General features: G+C 36.7%; 1 protein-coding gene and 1 non-coding gene across 17 annotated transcripts in view; one reads left to right on the top strand and one right to left on the bottom strand.

The window, feature by feature from the left end:
• Nucleotides 1–135: 135 nt before the first annotated feature.
• The window catches only part of CAPRIN2 (caprin family member 2), a 41,913-nt gene continuing 20,884 nt past the window's right edge, over nt 136–21,164 (bottom strand). For 3 of the 16 annotated variants that reach the window (XM_027129311.1, XM_027129312.1, XM_027129318.1), the window contains 11 exons: nt 19,793–20,470; nt 17,174–17,296; nt 15,689–15,770; nt 14,586–14,641; nt 11,483–11,587; nt 10,041–10,187; nt 6,437–6,605; nt 4,893–5,075; nt 4,085–4,185; nt 2,204–2,267; nt 137–1,061 (listed from right to left, as the gene is read on the bottom strand). In XM_027129311.1, coding sequence (XP_026985112.1) covers nt 493–1,061; nt 2,204–2,267; nt 4,085–4,185; nt 4,893–5,075; nt 6,437–6,605; nt 10,041–10,187; nt 11,483–11,587; nt 14,586–14,641; nt 15,689–15,770; nt 17,174–17,296; nt 19,793–20,470 — 2,277 coding nt within the window. In that variant the 3' untranslated portion in view covers nt 137–492. Of the gene's footprint in view, nt 1,106–2,203; nt 2,268–4,084; nt 4,186–4,892; nt 5,076–6,436; nt 6,606–10,040; nt 10,188–11,482; nt 11,588–14,585; nt 14,642–15,688; nt 15,771–17,173; nt 17,297–19,792; nt 20,471–21,164 lie in introns of all 16 variants that reach the window. The other 13 variants (XM_027129306.1, XM_027129319.1, XM_027129320.1 and 10 more) reach the window with 10 other exon arrangements.
• On the top strand, nt 13,267–13,373 carry LOC113632442 (U6 spliceosomal RNA). Its single transcript, XR_003437811.1, has one exon. It is a non-coding gene; the product is annotated as a U6 spliceosomal RNA (small nuclear RNA).

Below are 21,164 nucleotides of genomic sequence, written 5' to 3'. Positions count from 1 at the left end.
ATATATAAAAGGCTTATTTTAAAATAATAGTATGAACCCATGAATAGATTCCCCTTCAAGAGTTACCAGTGTGAACACTAAAAATTAAACATTTTACTTCTTAACAAAATGTTTAATCAAGTAAGAACACTGAAGGTGCATGTAACTTTTTTATTGAGGCACAACAAGGCATTATAACTTGCCTGAACTTGAGGCAGTTAGTTTAGTAAGCTGAACGTTAATACAGTTAAGGATTAAGTGCAAACAATATACATTCACAGCTTGACTAGCGAGGCTACATCACAATTTATAAAGTGCCAGATTAGTGCTAATTGTCATTCAGCTTGAAATTTTTCACCATGGGGAGGAAAACAAAAAAGTAAGGACCTCCTCCTTCCTCTAGGAATGAAAACATTTTCCTAAACCAATCTGTCAGAAGGGCAAGGACTACTTTTCCTTTATTCCCACTAATCAGAACACCATATCCTTTTATTTTCAATTCTGTACTGACTTTCAATCTTGGTAAAGAAGATAGCCTGAAAACGTAGAATATTTCCAACTACTTCCATAAATTGCTCCTCTGTGCAAACGTAACCATATCTGGTCTCCCTGGAACAGCTGAAGAATTGCATGATTGCTAGCAGTTTCATGGTCTGGAGCACCATCATTGGCATAGGCAGATACCAAGACCTCTTCATTCTTCATGAGGTTGACATACAGTGGCACATTCACTGCCAGCTTTAGCATGTGAAAAATGAAAACATAAGTGCCATTCACTGGGCAATTAAATCTACCAAGCTGAAGATCAAAAGTTTCTCCCAAGTTGTTCAGAAGAAGATCAAACACAATAGGTTGGTCTAAAGTTCCAGGGGCAAGATTGGAGGTTCTGGCTGCTGAGAAGGCAACTCGCATCTGCTGAGGCAGGGGATACACGTGTACTGGCAGTATGGTGGCTGCTGGGTTTGTCACTGGCACATCCACAGGGGTCATGCTACGGGAGTCTCCTTGTCCAGAGTCACCACTGTTAAAGGTTTCGTTGTCTCTTTCTGGGCTGCTCACCTGAGAAGAATCACTCCACCCTGCTGTTTTATTAGCAACAGTGAGTTTCTCATAATGAAGCAGTTAGCTTTGAACACAATATTTAACATTAGTCGGCTACTGAAATACAGATAAAAATACATTTTATAGTAAATCTTTTTTAAAAAGCAATAAAGTATAGCTACAGTATACTCTTCTAGATTTCTCTGACAAGAGGCTTTTCTACTACTATTCTAAAGCCAGAAAGGACCTGGATGATGATTTTGTCCAGTAGCCTCATTTTTTTTTAATATTAAAAAAATGAGGCCCCCAAAGGTTGGATAACTTAACAGTAGTTATGGTTAGCAGAGTCTAAAACCCAGGTGTGAACACTCTTTAATTCTTTACCTTTCTCCCATAATTCTGAGTTCTTAATTCCTCAGTGATAAATCTACTCTAAGTATCTAATGGAGAAGGACTCAAGAAAACTGAGATCACATAAAAGTAGCAACTTCTGGAACTACTAGCCTACTAGACATTCAAACATATTTTGTTATGGTACTAAGCCCCATAATAAATGCTTGTTCTTTATTTCTAAGTTAATGTGGTATCATAAAATTTTAATGTTTTCAGTATTGTACAAAAACACTGCTCAGATAGAGGGCAAAGATAATGTGAATAGTGGCTACTTTCTTAAAAGGAAAAGCTTCTCTTTTCTTGTGACAAAGTTAATCTTCAGTAATTCTTGATCTTCTCAGTTACACTGAACCTTTTAATAGTACCTTCACATTTTAAGAAGTATTAAAAGTATCCTGCTTTTGTTCAAGTCATTGTGTCTTAATTGTTGTTTATTCCTATCTATCAATGTACTAAGGGGCACTAGAGTATCTAGAAGTGCCCATTATTCCAAAACCACCATCCTGATATATCACCTGAAACTATATCAAGTTAGCACAGTGAATATGTATCTAAGGTTAAATTATGGTGTCAAGCAAATTTAAAACACATACACACGTAAATTGACAAATGATTTCCACAGCCTTTCTAGTAGTCTAATATCTCCCTCAGATCTTCAGTACAACATTTAAGCAAACTGAAAACCTCAAAAGGTAAATGCTAATATACTTTGGGGAGAATTTGACAAAGGATGAAGAAAGATCTAGAGGTATGTTTTGGGTAAATAAACTCCTCAATTAATTATCCTTACCTCTAGAATTTGCCCGAGGACCACCAGATGTTCCTCCTCGCTTGTAACACTGCTGGAAATTATCCTAAAATGAACACATAATATTTACCTTAGCACCAAAAATGCAAAACAGTAATTAGTTATTATTGGCAGATAAATTTGTAAGACTAAGTCCTCCTAGCCCTTGGTCTAGCCTTCTCCAGCAACCAAAAGGGCTCAGATGACACCAAGAAAAACAAATAAAGCAAGAGTCACAGTAGCAATATTTGCTTCATCTGTTAATTAACCTGACAAATTAGATATGTTAATACGTGCAAAAACAAGAAAGCATTTAGAGAACACTACGTAAAAGACACAATGCTAGGTAATGAGGGAAATTCAGAAATATGTCCTGGTGCTCTGTGCCTCATCTCAATATAAAAGGAGATGATAAATCAAAAATACAGACAATTTCAATCTTGCTCTATTTATAAACCAAAGTGTGAAGACAATTACAAACTATGTTAGGGTTTGGTTTTGTTTTGACAGGGAAATTGATAAGAATTTAACGTATGAACATATTATTGCCTGGAATCTTTAAGAAAAAATGTTCAAGAGGCAACATTTCAAACTGACTCCCAAGTATGGTGAAAGTCAGCCCCCATGCAAGTCATGAAAAGAATAATTAATGATGCAATCAGATTAATATCAATACATGTAATAAAAAATTTGAACAGGACAAGAATGTATACAGTAAAAATAATAATTAATTTTCCTACTCCAAACTCCTAACCCTCTTCCCAACAGCACTACTATCATTGATATCTTATGTTTCCTCAGGAGGAAATTTAAAGCAGCACACAAAAATACTAGAATACTGGTATTAAGAACAGATAGCTCCATTACTGAAAGATCGCATTAATCAAAGTTTTCCCTGCACACACAGTACGTGACAATCAAGTAATAACATTTAATATTTGCATCCTTGATATATGCAAAGCACTTATGTATATGACTTCATTTAATCCTCAGAATCCCTCACAGAGTAATCCTCAACACTCCAGAGTAAGATAAGTAACTCAAACAGATGAGTCTTCACCTAACAGATAAGGAACTAAAGCTCAGAAAGTTTATGTAACAGGCCCAAGGTCACACAAAGAGGTAACTGGTGAGATCAGGGGTCAAACCCAAGTCATTTAGGTGACCTGGTGTGTTTTCCAAGGTGTGTTCTTCAATACTGCCTCTGTATAGACATCTATCTTACCTCATGTAACCATAAGCTCCTTTGTATATTAACAACAGAGCTCAGTAAAATACCACATACATACTTAAAGGCTTGTAAAACTTCAAAACTGAAAATGCTAATGTAGTATAAATTCATATCCATATATGACCAATGACGGGGAGTTCCCAAGGGCTGTTAAGTGGAATGTCTACCATCCTCCTGTCAGTCTTTTATCATATATAGTAAAGAAAATCTGCTGAACTAGTCAATCAAGAATAAACCAAAAAAATCAAACTTACAAAAAAGGACTTTCCTATACTTGATATCTAAAAAAGTTAAACTGAAGGCAATATAGTAAAGACCATGGGCTCTGGAGTTGAGAAACTTGCATCTAATCTTAGTTCTATCATTTACTTGCTGAGTGACCTTAGATAAGTTACTTGTTTCTGAACTCCAGTTTCTCTTATAGGATGGTGGAGGAAATGAGTTAATGCAAACTTAATAAAGTCCTTAAGACCTCCTAAGTTCCATGTAACAGGCAGTTCTCATGTACCCTACTTGAGTTATTAGAAAAGCTTCCAGATCCACTCTCCATAGTTACAAGCGTGTCTTTACAAAACAAATTACGACTCTGCTATAGTTTAGTCACCAGGTCCACATCAATTGTACTATTGTTCAGTTATAACAATTATTCTTACCCTTTGGGAATAAGGTGTTCCAGGATACTCTCTAGCTTGGAACTGTAGCTGGCTATAATTTCCATTGGAAATTGAAGGAGGTCCTCTATAGGTATCAAAACCTAATAAACAAACAACTTACATAAAATTATGGGCAAAATTACACTAAACTCTTACATAGTCTGTTCTATATCACTTGGAAAGTTAAATTGATCCTATAAAGCCATCATTACATTTATGCCTTCTTTAAGCAAACTCCATAATACTGTTTCCACAATAAAACACACATTTATAAAAATATCACAGACCTCAAACAAGCCAACTGTAGAAATTTACTATTGCTGGGATGCAGGTGGGGTTGGGAAAGGATGGTGGTTAAGGCCTTGGTCTAGAGTACTTCTGCTAATACCAGCAGTGACTAGAATACTTGGAACCATATCTAACTTAAAAGCATATCACTATTATTGTCTCAAAGTTTTCATCTGTGGTATACTCTGATAACTAGGAAATGTGCACTGTCTTAAATATGACATGTTTTGAGCCAGCCAAGTCAATTAACAGAAGAAAGAAATTATTCAAATATGAAAACCAAAATTCATCCCTGGAAGAAAACCAAAATGCTCAACCTTTCACTTCAGTAAGTCACAGGATCGATCTGTTTTTCATTCAAAGAGTTCCTCTGTTATAGACAATAGACATATTAGAAATACCATATTTTGTAGGAATAGGGAATTCTCTACTACATTATAAATGGAAACCACAAAAAGGAACAAGGTAAAGTAAAAACAGTTTGAGTCAAGTAAACATACAAATTGTATTCAGAGCATACCTTTATAACCACCAGGGGACCGATACGAATTGGTTAGTAATCTCCCACCACGAGTACATCCTCTAACAGATCCCCGGCTATTGACAAATGGTTGAGAGGGTCTGGGAAATACATTCGTCTGTGCTGGGTAAAAGGCAAGGCTACCATTGCTTACTTGAATAGTTCCATCAGGATAACTTGCTGCTTAAGGAAACAGTTTTAGAGTCCAAGAGTTAAATGGTAATAAAAGTTTAATATTCTTTATACTTAGAAGTCAGTGTATATCAAAACCTTTAATACAACTTTCTCCCTTTTTTAAAAAAACAGATGCTATAGATATGTATGTGTATATATAGAGAGAGACACAGATATCTCTCTCTATATATATATATCTAAGTAATAAAATATTATTCAGTCTTAGAAAGGAAGAAAATTCTGACACATTCTACAATACAACATGGATGAACCTTGAAGACATTATGGTGTTACAAAAGGACAAATACTCTATGATTCCACTTATATAAGTTACGTATTTAGAGCAGTCAAATTCACAGAGTAGAATGCTGGTTGCCAGGGATTACAGGGAAAGGGAAATGGGGAGTTAGTGTTAAATGGGGAAGATGAAAAATTCCTAGAGATGAATGGTGGTGGTGGCTGCACAACAACCTGGATGTACTTAATGCCATAAAACCTGTACACTTAAAAATGTTTAAAATGATGAATTTTATGTTACGTATATTTTACCACAATTAAAGGAAAAAAACAGGCTAAATATGCCAGATCGAGGAGTAAAAGAAAATGAACTCTTATTAATACTGTAATTGAAAAGGATTATGACAAAAAAGTATCCTTTATGTAAATCACCTGCCCTATGTTTTCAAGTACAGGTGAGAAGAGAATGAGGTCACCTGTGGCTAGGTCCAGGGATTTACATTTACTACCTCTTGTGATTAACCAAGCAATTCGTTTGCTCCAGCTTAAGTTTTAGAAAACCCAATAGGGGCCTGAAATACCAACAGTAAACATCTACAAGTGCTTCTTAAATTGGGAAATAACTACAAAGTTGCTATTCTTTCATGTACGTATTAGAATAGCATGAACAATCAAAAGTGTCTCCCATCTCTAATCAGAGAGTAGAATAAGCATACTAAATTATACCTTCACATTAATCAATGCTTTATTACAAGAGGGAAGAAAAAAGGCCAGATAGCCATCTGTGCTAACACGGAGTTAACAGAATGGTTTCAAAACCTTCATAGAAGCAGCTGGATAGTGCCTTATGCACCTCTACCACTGCTGATGGTAATCAAAGCAATCAGGTTTAAAAATAAAAGCCTACTTCAAGGTTAAATCAACCATCTAAGTTCTACCTCTACAAAAGTTAAAAGTAATAAGTGAACTTAACTAAAGAGACGAAAAAGCATTAAGTGTTTCTCAATACTTGAACATGTGAAAAGATAAGGCTTACTAGTCAAGAAAGAACATCTCAAGTGTCATTACAGACTTGCTTTCCGTTTAATTAGCTCTCATCTAAGTCTTCAAAATATGATACACAAAGATCTTACCAGTCTCTTGAGAAAGGACAGTTTGTTCTACGTGTATAGCTGGCAGTTGGCACTGGGGTGGTGTCTGTGTACTTGCTGTAGTAAAACTCTGATTGTAGCCAGGTGAATAAGGGGATTCTTTTATTTCTTGTTCTTTACGTGGAGGCAGAGGTGCATTAACATTAAATACCTTAAAAGACAGGGTACACTGAGTCATTTGTGAAGTTTTATAGAAAACAATTAAAGGTGACATTCAGCAAAACTCTGCAACATTCAAAAACTTCTATTTGATGGGCAAAGGACTTCAATAGACATTTCTTCAAAGAAGATAAATGGCCAATAAGCACATGCAAAGATGCACAACATCATTAGTCATTAGACAAATATAAATCAAAACCACAATGAGATTCCACTTCATACCCATTAGGATGGCTATTACTTTAAAAAAAAAAAAAACAAACCCAGAAAATCTAAGTATTGCTGAGGGTGTGGTACAGTTGCCACCCTCCGTGGCAGTGCAGTGCTGGTGGGAACGTAAAATGGTGCAGCCACTGCAGAAAACAGTACAGCGGTTCTTCAAAAAGCTAAATGCGGAATTCCCATTTACCAAGTAGAATTACCAAGTAGAATATGATCCAGCAATTCCACTTCTAGGCATATACCCAAAAGAACTGAAAGCAGAGACTCAAATATTTGTACACCAATGTTCGTGGCATTATTCATAATAGCCAAAAGATGGAAACAACCCCAGTGTCCATCAGCAGATGAATGGATAAACAGAATGTGGTACATACATACAATGGAATGTTATATCACCATAAAAAAGAATGAAATTCTGATCCATGCTACAACATGGATGAACCTTGAAAATTCTACCCTAACTGAAATAAGCCAGATACAAAAGGACAAATACCGTGATTCCACTTATATGAGGTACCTAAGAATAGGTAAATTCATAGAGACAAAGTAGAATAGAAGTTACCAGGGGCTAGGACGGGGGAGGGGACGATGAAAAAGTTTTGGAAGTAGATAGTGGTGATGGCTGTACAACACTGTGGATGTACTTAATACCGTTGAATTATACGTTTAAATACAGTTAAAACAGTAAACTTTATGTTTATGCATATTTTACCATAGTAAAAACACCAAATTTCTATTTGATTTCTGACAGAAGTTAAACCAAGCACAAAAATTAACTCTCCTGCTATTACGTTGTAATAATGCTTACTGAGAATGAAAGCTATATAGGGGAAAAGGGTACTTTTTCAGAAACTGAAAACAAATGAAAAAATCTGCCATTTACTGTATTTCTACCATGTAGCAGGCAATGATCTGTCCAGACTCTGGTCATCATCTATAATATAGCACTTCTGTTACTCTCTAGCCCCCTTATCCTGCTCCATTTTTCCTCACAACACATAGCATCTGATATAATATATATATGAATATTTTTCTCTCTAGCCCTCCCACCTCCATAATAAAGTATAAGCTTCTTAAGCACAAAGACCTGTCTATTCTCCATTGTTACAACCCCTAAGAACAGTGCCTGGCTTCATAACTACCTGTTTATTGAATAAATGAGTAAGCAAACAAATAAGAACCAATTTATACTGGATAGAATCCAAACAGGTAGAGAAGACAGAGTGGCATGAGCAAAAAGGTATTGTGATGCAATGTGGCACCCTGCAAGGGATCCTGGAAAAGAAAAAGAACACTGGTGGAAAAACTAGGGAAATCCAGATAAAGTCTGAAGTTTCACTTAAAAAGCACAAAAATAAAGTAGGGTAAGTGCTATTAAAAATTTCCAAAATACAATGAGAAGACACACCAGGAGCAACTAATCAGGACACAAAGATTTCAAAGCAGAATAAAAATCTGGATGTAATTTTTTCACTGAAAAACCCAAGGTACCTGCCTCTAGAAACAGGCAATTATTCTAACGGTTAACGGACTTGTTTTATTGTTGCTGTTGTTATCATTATTATCATTTATCATTTTTGTCTCTCCCTTGCTACACACACACACACACACACACACACACACACACACATATAGAATGTAAGCTTCATGATAAAGGGGACAAATCTGTATTATTCACTTCCTTACCCCCAGTATCTAGAACAATGCCTGGCATACAGTAAAACAATGCCTGCCTCGAAAAATATATACCGTGAGTGAATGAATGAGCCATAGAATTGGAAATACCATAATTTAGTCAATCATTTCCCAGTTAACAGACGTTCAGATGGTCTCCAATTCAGATTGGTTTTGTTGCGATTGCTTTCTAGTGCCGTTATATACAACATATCTTCAGCTACTGAAGCATATCCTTAGCTACTAATCCCCTTGTTCCTGTAGTATGGATTCCTCAAGATGAAACTTCTGTCACGGCTTTATGCACCCTTTTTAAAAAATTTTAACAGGAAGTGCCTTTCCTAAAAGGTTGTGATGATTTACTGTCACATCAGCAGTGTATAAAACTTTCTTACTTCTTTCCCCACTCTAGATAATGTCAACTGTTTTAATATTTTCCAATTTGTTGAATGAATAATTGTATTTCATTCCAAATTAAAATTAAAAATCTTAAAACACACACCACACAAAAAAAGGTATTGTGACAAGAGTGTACAAGGCAAGCCCAGGGGACTAGTCTGGCAAGTTATACCAGACTTCAAAAGTTACTGAGTGTCAGGCAAAGGACTTTCAATTTCATTCTATAATGGACCAATATTTGCTTTTCATTAGGAATAAGAAAAAGTTAGTAAAACTAATGTGGCAATACTGTGTAGGATGGATTGACAGGGATAGTGGGAAAGCAAGGACACAAAGCTGTGCTACGTGGTCAAGCAGGAATTAATAAGATTAGTGAATTCAGGGGTGTGAATTCACCAGACCATCTCCCTGCATTGTGCCTGCTTTCCACTACCACTCCACTGGCCCCCTCCCACCACCATCACACGAAAGTACCTGGAGTGGGACATTAAGCACCATCAGGAAAGGTACTTATTGGCTAACACTTTTTGCTTTTTTCTAAAGAAAAGTTTTATACTTATTCTATGTTTACAGAATAAACATACAAACCTAGTTGAAATATCACCTTAAAAAGTTTTAAACTACAATTTGTAGCGGAATATGTAATTCAAAATACCATAGAAATCTGAACAATTCTCCAAAACCCAGATGAGATGAAGATGAAATCAAATGAAAGTTTCAACAGTGATAGAACACACAAGTATGTGCCCTGTATTTCAGGTTATTGATGCCATGGAACATTACTACTGTGATATTAGTAATGGTTAGTATTATTAAGCTATTTACAGAAAATTATGTTTCTCACTCACATTTCATTTATTTAATATGGGTCCTCAGCTTTGCCTGCCACTAATTTTCAGAGGGGAAAATGCCCTGATAAAATTTCCATTCAAAATTATTGAGGCTTTGGATTTAATACTCTTCCCACACAAACAATATTCCCATTGGACAAATGCAAATTCTACCAGCCCAAAAAAGAGTAATAGAAAAGGCAAATTTTTTCATATAGTACCTAATGTAAGAGATGTAAGAGAAACAATAGCTTTTTAACAGGAATAATGAACTGCAATCATCATTCACGTTTCATACTCACTGTCTGCATGGCTTGAAAGGGTGCTGTGTTAATGGTTACTGAACTACTACTTGCTGGAGGTGACTGGAAGCCCTGTTCAGAGCCCTTTGACATGGGAGGATTTGGAGAAGCTAGTGAAGACGGTTTCTTGCTTGGGGGTACTGCTGCCTAGGGAGGAGAAATGCAATATCAGCCAATCACCTGCCATACAATAAACAGTTAACTTACACTAAACCCCAGACTGGCATAAGTCAGCAAGTCCTATAGGACGACATTTGGACACAGGCATGCAGAAGAATAGCTTTTGCTTACAATTTCAAATCTCAATTGCTGAGGATGCACACTAGCATTTGCTTTGCACGGCTTGCTGACTAAGTGAGAATCTTACTATTAATCAGTCTAACAGACGAGGGGCTGAACTTTTTATGAGTACCTAGTCCTTTTCAAACCCTGTAATGGTATTTTCCAGTTCGGAATCTAGTATTATTCCAAATTTATACAGAAGAATTAGGCTTAAGAAAAACCTTGGGTTAGTTACTTAGTCAGTGTTAATTTTTCTCTATTTTAAAGTCTTATTAGTGGATTCCTCGGTCAGCTGCCTAAAAAAAGAAAACCAAACCTGAGCTAATCTTAACTAAGGGAATAAGCAAGTCCTTAATATAATAGATTATAAAGCCAAATGCTTTAAAAGATATGAAAAAACCAATACGAATGAGATTTTGAAGCAGACAGCTGTGACTCACTAGGTGGTAAACACTTCCTCTTCTTAAAATAAGGAACCAAGTAATTTTAATTTAGACCAAGTCAACACCATAAAAACTAATGCTTACCTTTACTTTCTTATACAATGAACACAAATTCTCATATAATAGTTAACCAAAAAATAATAATAAAACCTAAGAATTGCTAAATTAATCCAAAAAATCATCCTATCTTGCTATATCTATCTCAAGGATTTGCTCAAACACAGCAAAAACTTTCACTTGAAAATTGAGAGGAAAAACGTAATACTGTCAAAATGCTTTGACAAAATTGGGCAAAAAGAGAATGTAACTCATTCCAATTGAGTCAGTGCTAATATTAAAACTATAAAGTTATTGAGTCTTCTGTTACATGGATAAAACGATTTTTCTCCTAAGGAGTCCTTCAATATGAATATAGTGAGAAATTTGAACTAACCCTACCCTTACCTAGAAATTTTCATTTTTTTTTGACACTAGCAATTTGGACATATTTATTGTATCTGGAAAGGCAATACACTATTAAGTCCATTACACGGTAAGGTCACAATAAAGTTAGAGTTACCTGTATAAGTTCCAGGACTACAACATCTATAGAAAGCAAACATTAGTAAGGTATAAATGTTAAATCATTAAACTGATTATGCCTGTAATTCATACAATAAACTGGTTCTACTATTCTTTAAGACAGAAAAGAAATTAAGACAATGGGTCTCTTATTACCTCAGGAGTCTCTGAGGTCATAAACTCTGTTTCAGATCCTGAAGAGGCCTGATCGGTAGTAACCAAGCAAGCATTTGAGCTACAAGTAACTGGAGAAGAAGCAGCCTAAATACAGGAAGATATAAAACATTGTAAAAGGCACATTTTGTTCACTTTATATTTCTTGGGTCCTGGGCTTCCTAACACATTACTCTCGTTGAGCAATCACTAGTGCCAAATGGTATGCTAAACACTTTTAACACATATTAATATATTTAATCCTAACAATAACCCTGTGCAATAGGTACAACTATTCCCATTTTATTCATGATCAGGCAGAAGCAAAGAAAGTTAACTAATTTACCCAAGGTCACACTAAAATTAAGCAGAAGAGCTAAGATTCAAACCCAAGCAGTCAGCTACATTGCCTTTCCAAGCCTAGTCACCAGAGCTACACATCTAATCCCATCCTCATTTACCAAGACTCTTGGCCCTGGAAATCTGGGGTCAGATTTTCTATCAGGCTCTCAATAGCAGTTCCATGGGATGAGCCCAGGGTACATTAATGCTCTAGGCACGGGCCTGCCAGGGATCATGACAACTATGCTTTTACTCTAAGTGCTCTCAGTGTCTTAAAGAAGTCGGCAGAAGTATAAATAGTAAGGATAAGCTCTATATAAATCACAATAGCACCAATATTCTAAGAAAAATTAAAACTAATATGTATAAAATACAAATTGGGAGAAAGCACAGTAGGAACTAATGCTGTGACAACTGTAACCAATTAAAAACTAAGAGGAGCTAGGAAGGAATGCTACGGCACAACAGGTACTACAACATAACAGAGATCCATAAAATTCTAGCAATGGCAAGGTCTGAAGTGTCGGTGAATCCACTCCTTTTATCTAAATGTTTCAGTGTGGTTCTCAGAAGCCCAAGTAATAAAATGGGTTAAATAGAAACTAATTAATGGTAACCAAATATCAGAACAGTTATGTTTCAGTGACCTTCTAGAAGGGTTCATCATGATATGCCACTTCTTGATAAGGAGATGGGGACCAAGTTCTAAAAAGCCTCATGGAAGACCTTTAAAAGGTCTTATGGAGAAAATTTTGAAATCCTTTAGAGCATTTAGTGTACCTAAATAAATAGATATAATTTAGATCTGACCAAACTATTAGAATTATTATAAAATGGTAGTGTTTCTAAAAGTAGGCCTTTCTTCTGGTCATCTCATTAAAACAATGAGACAACCACCCAAAATAAGTGAGACTGGCTATTGTGGGGACGTAACTAACTCTATTGCCAAAGAAAAATTCAATGATACTAAGTTAAGGCAACTTTGCCCACTTGATAGTTAAGCTTTAAAAGACTTTGAATTTTAGTTAAAACGTTAACAAAAAAGATGAAGAAACATTCTTTACATTAGTATTTATTTAGAAGTTACAGCAGTTCTTCCTTCCAAATTGTTGCTCTTTAAGAAGACTGGCTGGAGTTCGTTTTAAGTACTGCTGAGTAAGCATGATGTTTGAGGCCAGTGGTTCCAAAAAAATGTGCAGATTCACCCAGGGAGCAGATTAAAAATACAGATGACTAGACGACACCCCTGGAAATTCTGACCCTATAGGTCTATGGTGGTATCTAACAACACAGTCATCCCTCAGTATCCACAGGGAATTGGTTCCAAGACCCACTATGGATACCAAAATTCGCAGATGCTCAGGTCCCATAGTTGACCCTTCATACCCGTGGTTCCGCAACTTCGGATTAAACCAACCTCAGATCCGTAGTACTCTATGTATTTAGTGCTCACTTCGGCAGCACATATACTAAAATTGGAACGATACAGAGAAGATTAGCATGGCCCCTGCGCAAGGATGACACGCAAATTCGTGAGGCGTAGTACTCTACGAATTTGGTGGAAAAAACCCATGTGTAAGTGGACCCGAGCAGTTCAAATGCATACTGTTCAAGGGTCAACTGTATGTACTTTTATTAAAGTGACCAAGTGATTCTGATGTAGCCATCCCACAGGCATGCCCTGAGAGCTACCAGACTATTGGTTTATCAAAAAAAATCTTAGGGCTTCCCTGGTGGCGCAGTGGTTGAGAGTCCACCTGCCGATGCAGAGGACACAGATTCGTGCCCCGGTCCGGGAAGATCCCACATGCCGCGGAGCGACTGGGCCCGTGAGCCACGGCCGCTGAGCCTGCGCGTCTGGAGCCTGTGCCCCGCAACGGGAGAGGCCACAACAGTGAGAGGCCCGCGTACCGCCAAAAAAAAAAAAAAATCTTAACTTGTCACTTGAAAGCCTCATAAAGAACCTAATAGCTAGACCAGATAACATGGAATTCTTTAGTTAAAGCAGTGACTGGGGTGAGGGACCCTGCTTCACAAACACATTTTGAAAACCGAGCTACATCTTAAACTAAATATAAACCACTGTAAACAAATGGTATTTACTCATAAGTTTTTGGAAGGGAAGGCAACAACTGCTGAACCACCTGATCAAAATATTTAACCTACTGTCAAAGCAGTTGCTGTCTAGAAAATTGCCGTAAGGTTTTCAGAGGGATCCTGAGAAAAAAAATTTTTTTAAAGTAATGACCAGAAAACTAGCAAATCTTGAGCTTACTATTGATGGAAATGCAATGTGGCATTTACAGATCTCAATGATCTGGTCCCTTTATAACTCTAAGTGTGTTCTGTGAAAATTAGTTCATCAGAATGTTAGATATATGTAAGCGGGTGGGACTGGCTAACCACGAGTTAAGCAAAATTAGTTTCTTTCTTTACACCCTTTACTCTGCCAATATACTAAGTGACTTAGGTAGCTCAACAGCAAAGTAAGATTCCCAAAGTACCTCCGAATTCTTCAGGCTTACTCTTTCCTTACTAACATCAGCTAACCTCCTCTATTATAACAGATAACTTCCCCATGTTTATTAGGGAATCTTTTGAGAACCAGCTGTACTTAATCTAAAAAACTAGATACCCTTAGAACATTTTCAATAATTTCATTAGGTATATTAGAATCAGCGAGTCTGATCATTCTTGCCAAAGCAAGAGTTTCCTCCCTGAATAGCAAAGAAGAGTAAATGAAAGATCAGTCTGGAAAAGTTACCTGTAATGGCTCTTGAAGAAAATCACTTTGATTGGATAGATTTTGTTCTGTAGATGCTGCAGAGAGTGAAATCAACAGTAAACTATTGAGGGAGGAGAAAAGTTTATGCATACCAACTGGGTGGAAACTAAAGTTTATACTTCATAAAACAAAGCAGTATCTGGCAGAACTAGCTCTCAAGTCCCTTCTATTGTAGTAGAGCTCTAAAAAGAGTCAGAGAGGATTACAGAAGAAAAGGATACTAGTTCCATCAATGGACAAAAGCAGCATTTCAAGGCTTCCAAAAGAAAAGAACTATGACTTTTAGAAAACTGGTAATTGTAATCTGGATGATAAAACCTGAGCTCTCATGAGCAGTAATTAGCTGATACACTTTAAGTTACAAGTGCAGGGGTCATCTGGCTCTTCAGTTTTTTTTTTCTCTTTGATCATGTAAAATTAAATATACTTTTCAATTACATAGTTTCAGTTTGGTTTCTTCTTATTAATCTCTATCACTTTTGTTAAGTACTTTCTCTTCCTTCTCCTTACCCTACCCAGGAATTACTGGACCAGTCTTCTGGTTGGTGTCTACTACTACTGCTCACTGCAGCTGAACTATGGCTTTGATTATGTCATTCCACCTGAGATAAACTAGTGTAGAACAAAAAGCCTAAAGTCTGAAGCATCAGACCAGATTCAGATCTGGGCTGCATCATTAGTTACTGTGTTAACCTGTGCACTAAATACCACTGATGTAATTTCATTCATAGTTAGGATGCAAAAGCCTCCACACCAGACATACAGAGTTGAAAGAAGTCAAGCAGTTCTAGTCAGAATTCACTCCAAGAAGAATCTAAAAAGTAGCAAAGACAACTAATATTGTGTACTTCCATTCACCTATCTGGAGACCTTCTCTAAAATGCAAACTGGTCAGTTAAGTACACTAACATCCTCATGGTAATTTACCTGTATGTAACTCTGATAACATATGTACACATTTAGAAAAAAATAAACACACAGACATAGTTTAACCTTAAGATAATCTAGAGTAAAATTATATGTAAAAGAAGTAATTGGAAAAACAGCTATAGGTCTAACAAGTCTTAAGAATGAGGACATACCTACTGGGCTACCTGGAGTAGCTGAAGGCGGCTGTGATGATGGAATTGCACTTGGAGGTTTGTCAAAATCCAGAATAGATTCCTAAAGACAAGAGTTTAAATAATAAGTGAAAACAAAGATTATCATTTGTTGGTAAAGCTATTACCATTAAATTATTTATGATGTCAGCTACTTATTAGCTATAGGAATCTAGCTAATAACCATCTCAAGATGTTAATAACTTAGTCTTTATAGGAGAAGAAACAGAATTAAAAGCGAAATCTAAAGTAACTGTCAAACCTTAAAACTGTGTCAGGGGCTTCCCTGGTCGTGCAGTCATTAGGAATCTGCCAGTCAACACAGGGGACACGGGTTCAAGCCCTGGTCCAGGAAGATCCCACATGCCATGGGGCAACTAAGCCTGTGCACCACAACTACTGAGCCTGTGCTCTAGAGCCCGCGAGCCACAACTACTGAGCCCACATGCTGCAACTACTGAAGCCCACATGCCTAGAGTCCATGCTCCACAACAAGAGAAGCCACTGAAATGAGAAGCCTGCGCACCACAACAAAGAGTAGCCCCTGCTCGCCACAACTAGAAAGCCCATGTGCAGCAACGAAGACTCAATGCAGCCAAAAATTAATTAATTAATTAAAAAAAAAAGACTGTGTCAAGTGTTAAAGGCCAAATGAGGAAAAGAAAACTCCTGACTTCAAGTCTTAAACGTTAATCCTAGTGTAGACTGAGCCCTCATTTTTATTATAACCAATGAGAGGGTCTAATTATTTTATCTCAACCACTAAACTAACTCATGCTCTTAGAGACTTTCATGACAAGAAGGCATTCTCTTCTCCCATAGGCCTATCCTGGTTATCCTAAAAATATTTCCAATGTTTTGAGTACTTAACTTATATACTTACAGTGATCGTTTTAGGTCTTTTATTTGTCAAATAATCTGAAGAGGCATGCAATTCCCTCACTTTACAAATAAGCAGAAGGTTGGAGGTTAAATAACTTGCCACAGATTACACAACTGGTAACTGGTAGAAGTGGATTTAAATGCAGGTCTAATTCCAAAGCTCAAAATCTTTTTACTATACAAAAATCTCTTATTTGCCTACTTCATCCCTCAGTAATACCATACTATTCTGAAATTCTGTAAGAGTCTGTATGACACAATTGAGCATGTGTCATAATGAATGTCTTATGATTATCTACACACAACAGCAGCAATATCATTTGAGCACTTTACGCTTCTTACATGTTTAATTCATTTTATTACTCACAACAAACAGGAGTAGGAACTATTATCATTTTTTCAAAAAAGAAACTGAGGCAGAGAGTTAAGTAACTTGCCTAAATTCTCAGAGCTATGGCAGAACCGAGATTTGTACTCATTCTGGACACCAGAATCTATGCTCTTAACAACTTCATTTAATGCTTCACATCAGAAGCTAGCAGCCCCATGACTATCATTTAAGATTCACTTAATAATGACTCATACTTGCATAAAGTTACAAGTTCCTTGAATCTGGGTCATCAGATCCTGCAGTTTTTCTTTCCTCAATACTGGATCCTTTGGAAGGGTAGAGGAAGAACCTACAGGCTGATGCATAGGCTTAGGCACCTATAAGATAAACCCATAATGTATAAGAGTGAAATTCAAATTCAAAAGCCTAATTCAGGAAACTAAGCTTATCACTACATCTTAATGTAATCAAAACACATAGCAGTGTTCATTTATAGATTTATCTCAGGTAAAGAATTTCCACATAAATGCATTTTCTAAGTAATTTAAGCAAACTTTTCATGTTTCCTCCTTCAGAACAACTTTAATGGGAAATGTTTCTAAACATCATCTTTTTAAAGGGAAGGCCCAGAGCAACAGAACTTCCTTTGTAGAAGTTCTCTCATTATGGACATCAGTTACCCTGTGTGCTCTATGATAAGATGCCACTGACTATAATATAAAACACATCAATGATTTTTTTCCCCAGGGAAAAAAATTACTACCTCCACATTAAATATACATCCCATTTTTAACACATATCTGATTTCAGAAACAGTAAGATGTAAAAAGCACATACATATATAACCTAGAGTTGAGGAAATATACTATTATATTCTGTTATACAGTGGGTATACTTTGTGGGGGAGGGGGCTACTGATGTTTAGAAGGTGGTTCGCCCTCCTGCTAAATTTCTTAAGATTGCTGAATACCCTGAAATACACCTCATGTTTATGGTTATTTCTTACAGGTATCAGCAAGCCTGTCCCTACCAGCTCCTCTTCTCCACCTTCTAATTCACTGGGGAGTCACATAGCTAAACTTGTCAACAGTGTCATAAAATAACTGTTAATAGACCCTAAGGGAATATATGAAAGGCTCTTTTAAGAGAAAAGTATGAACTTTAGTGATTTATTTCATGTTACCTAGTCTTTTGGCTTTGAACTCTATTTTGCCCTTGACAGTACTTGGTCATGTTCCAAACAGCTGAGATTTCAATACAGATAGAGGAAAATACTCTACTATACAGAGAAGCGTCCTCTCAGTCACTGAGAGACCCTGTAACTTCAATATAATGATGTCTGTGCCATAAAGCACATTAAATGAGTTTTGACCTTTCCAATTAAACACCCTTAATTTTAAATACTATTCAGCAAACAGCATGGTATCAATATTCTAGTACGGTAAAGGTTCAGCACTGCTATACCTAGTGGAATTTTTAATTGCGGTTTTTTAAACAGCTTTATTGAGGTATTAAATTGGGTTTTTAGATATAAATCTCTCAAAATAGTTGCTATATTACAATTACTGTCATATGATATCTAGTTTATGAAAAAGGCTATCAATCTTCTGCAGGGTCAGGAAGAAGCTAAAATTATATTACCACTTAAAGAGGAAGAAAGGAAAATAAAAGGAGACAAATAATTCTAAAATTCTCTTCCCATAAGGTAGAATTGAGGCGGGGGTAACTTATAAAATGCAATGCTTTGAATTCCCTAAGCAAAATGTTTTTCTGCCCCCACCTTTTTTAATTAAAGTATAGTTGATTTACAATATCGTGTTAATTTCAGGTGTACATCACGGTGATTCAGTTTTATGTGTGTGTGTGTGTGTGTATTCTTTTTCAGAGTCTTTTCCCTTATAGGTTATTACAAAATATTTAGTATAGTTCCCTGTGCAATAAAGTAGGTCCTTAGCAAAATGTTTTTCAAACTGTTAGAGGACCAAAGATTTCCGGGCATGCCTTTGGCTAAAATGGTGTGGAAGTACAGCAACACTACTAGATGTATATGGAGAACACTGGGAGGGTAGCAAGTTCACATTTCTTAGCAAACAAGGTGGTAACAAGTCTTCAACAAGTCTGCAATGAAACAGTGGTAAATAACTTATGCTTTAATAAAAGACAACACTAACTAGCATCGTATCCAAGATTATTCATTATAAGGCTTCTTATCTTACTGACATGCGTTATTTATCATTAGCAGAATGAGGCCTTATATTTGAACTAAATCTCATACTCCAAAACCTAATTACAGAATATTTAATGGCTATACTTTTCATCTGCAGAAAATTCTTCTGAAACAGAAATAGATAACTAATTCAGATCCTTCCCCAACTACTGCTTCTTCTGAAACAGGACATGAAAGATTCCTGTTTCTTCTCCTGACCATCTGTACCTTCTTCAAAGAGGACAGCCTAATTTGAGTGACTATAAATGAAAGAGAAGGAAGAGAATACAGAAAAATGTAATTTGTCAGAGAAAGGTCTCCTGCCTTTTGACATGCATTTACATTTCTCACTTCTTCAACATTATGGTTTTTTCTGAACTATCCACTATTTTGATGTTATATCATGTCATTAAAATTTGAGCACTAAAACAATATTTTCTAGTTGTGGAAATTTCACTTCAGGTTAGGCGCAAATGACAGATTAAATCTGCTTCCAATTTTCTAGGGAAAACAAATTATGCTTTAAAGAGCTAAGTGAAATACTTAATACATTAATTAAACATGGGTTTTACTGATCTTTTCCTAAAGAGAACTTTTAAATTATCACTACCACAAATCTCTATTTATGCCTACATTGATAGGAACAAACTGATACAAATCAACTCACATCTTTGGGTTCTGTATTAAACTTCCTGGGCAGCAGCTGGTCATTTGGTATGAGGCTTGCTGTAGCTACCCCCCAGGACTTTGGAGAAATCTGTGATTGTGTTGTTAAAGGGTGTTTTTGACTCTCAACATTGTTTTCCCAGGATTTTGGAGTCTCTGGCGGTCTTGAATCCTGTTCTTCACACGTGGGAGTGGTCCATGACTTGGTGATGTCCTGTTCACTCTGCACAGAAGGTGTCCAAGACTTTGGAGTTTGCTTCTTTGGATCCTGTTCTTTCTGCAGTTGAACTGGCCAAGGCTTTGGTGTCTCCTGCTTCTTCTGTTCCTCTTGAATGTATCCCACTTTGGATTTAAGAGCTTCTTGCTTCCACTGGCTAGGAGTTGCCTTGGTTTTCGAGACATCCTGCTTCTTCTGCTCTTCCTGCAGAGTGGACCTGAGTTTTGGAATCTCTTGTTTCCTCTGTTCTAAGGAAACTGCAGGCTTTGATACCTCCTGGTGCTTCACGGAAGACTCCCAGGACTTGAAGGATTCCTGTTTCTTCTCCTGACCATCTGGTTCGGTAAGCACATCCCAACATTTGGGGAGATTTGGTTTTCTAGCATAATCTGCTTCCCAAGATTGCTCTTCATCTTGTTTACTTGAATTATCTACTTCCGTCATGTAGCGTCTGTTAAGAAACTAAACCACAGGGAAAATGTGCTCAAGTCACAGTCTGTAGAAGACCTTGAAGGGAATACTGAACTCCTATGCCCACTGGTCTGAGCCACTGTGCTAACAGGAAACTTCTAACCTTATCCTACTTGAAAAGAGTATTCTACTTTTATGTCCATTCCTTTCCCCTCAATTAACAGAAAGACAAACTTCAAAAGTATACTTCAAAAGTAGCAACCTATATTTGATTCACCTGAGACTGGTAAGCAGTGCACACCGTGGTGCCACATTTACTTGACTCAGGCTCTTTTACCAAGGTTACTCTGCCTCTGCCAGGCTTAGGACCACCTGACCCCCTTCAAGTTAAGGCAGAGGGTAGTTCAACTACACAAAGTCCTACTCTTTACACTGAAGGCTTATGTTTCCTGAATTACCAGCCTTTTCTTTATTCCCATTATATATCAATCATACTGTGATTTTGCTTCTTCCATTCTTTTCGGCTTCCATGAATTCCGATGTCACTTCAGAAAGAGAACAAATGCCCTCTTCTATTACCAATATGAGTAAATTCTGGAAAGAGCAAAATCCCACCCATCTTCAAATTCCAATACAGGGACCAAAACCACCATCACCACCAGCTAACACTTGAGCCGTTCTGCGTGCCAGGCCAAATTGTAAGTAATTCAGATTTAACCTTCAAACCTCACAATAACCATATGAG

Source organism: Aethalodelphis obliquidens, unplaced genomic scaffold, assembly GCF_003676395.1.
Source record: "Aethalodelphis obliquidens isolate GAN/ISIS:26980383/991018 unplaced genomic scaffold, ASM367639v1 scaffold36, whole genome shotgun sequence".
NCBI lineage: Eukaryota > Metazoa > Chordata > Mammalia > Artiodactyla > Delphinidae > Aethalodelphis > Aethalodelphis obliquidens.
This window is presented reverse-complemented; position numbering and strand designations above follow the sequence as displayed.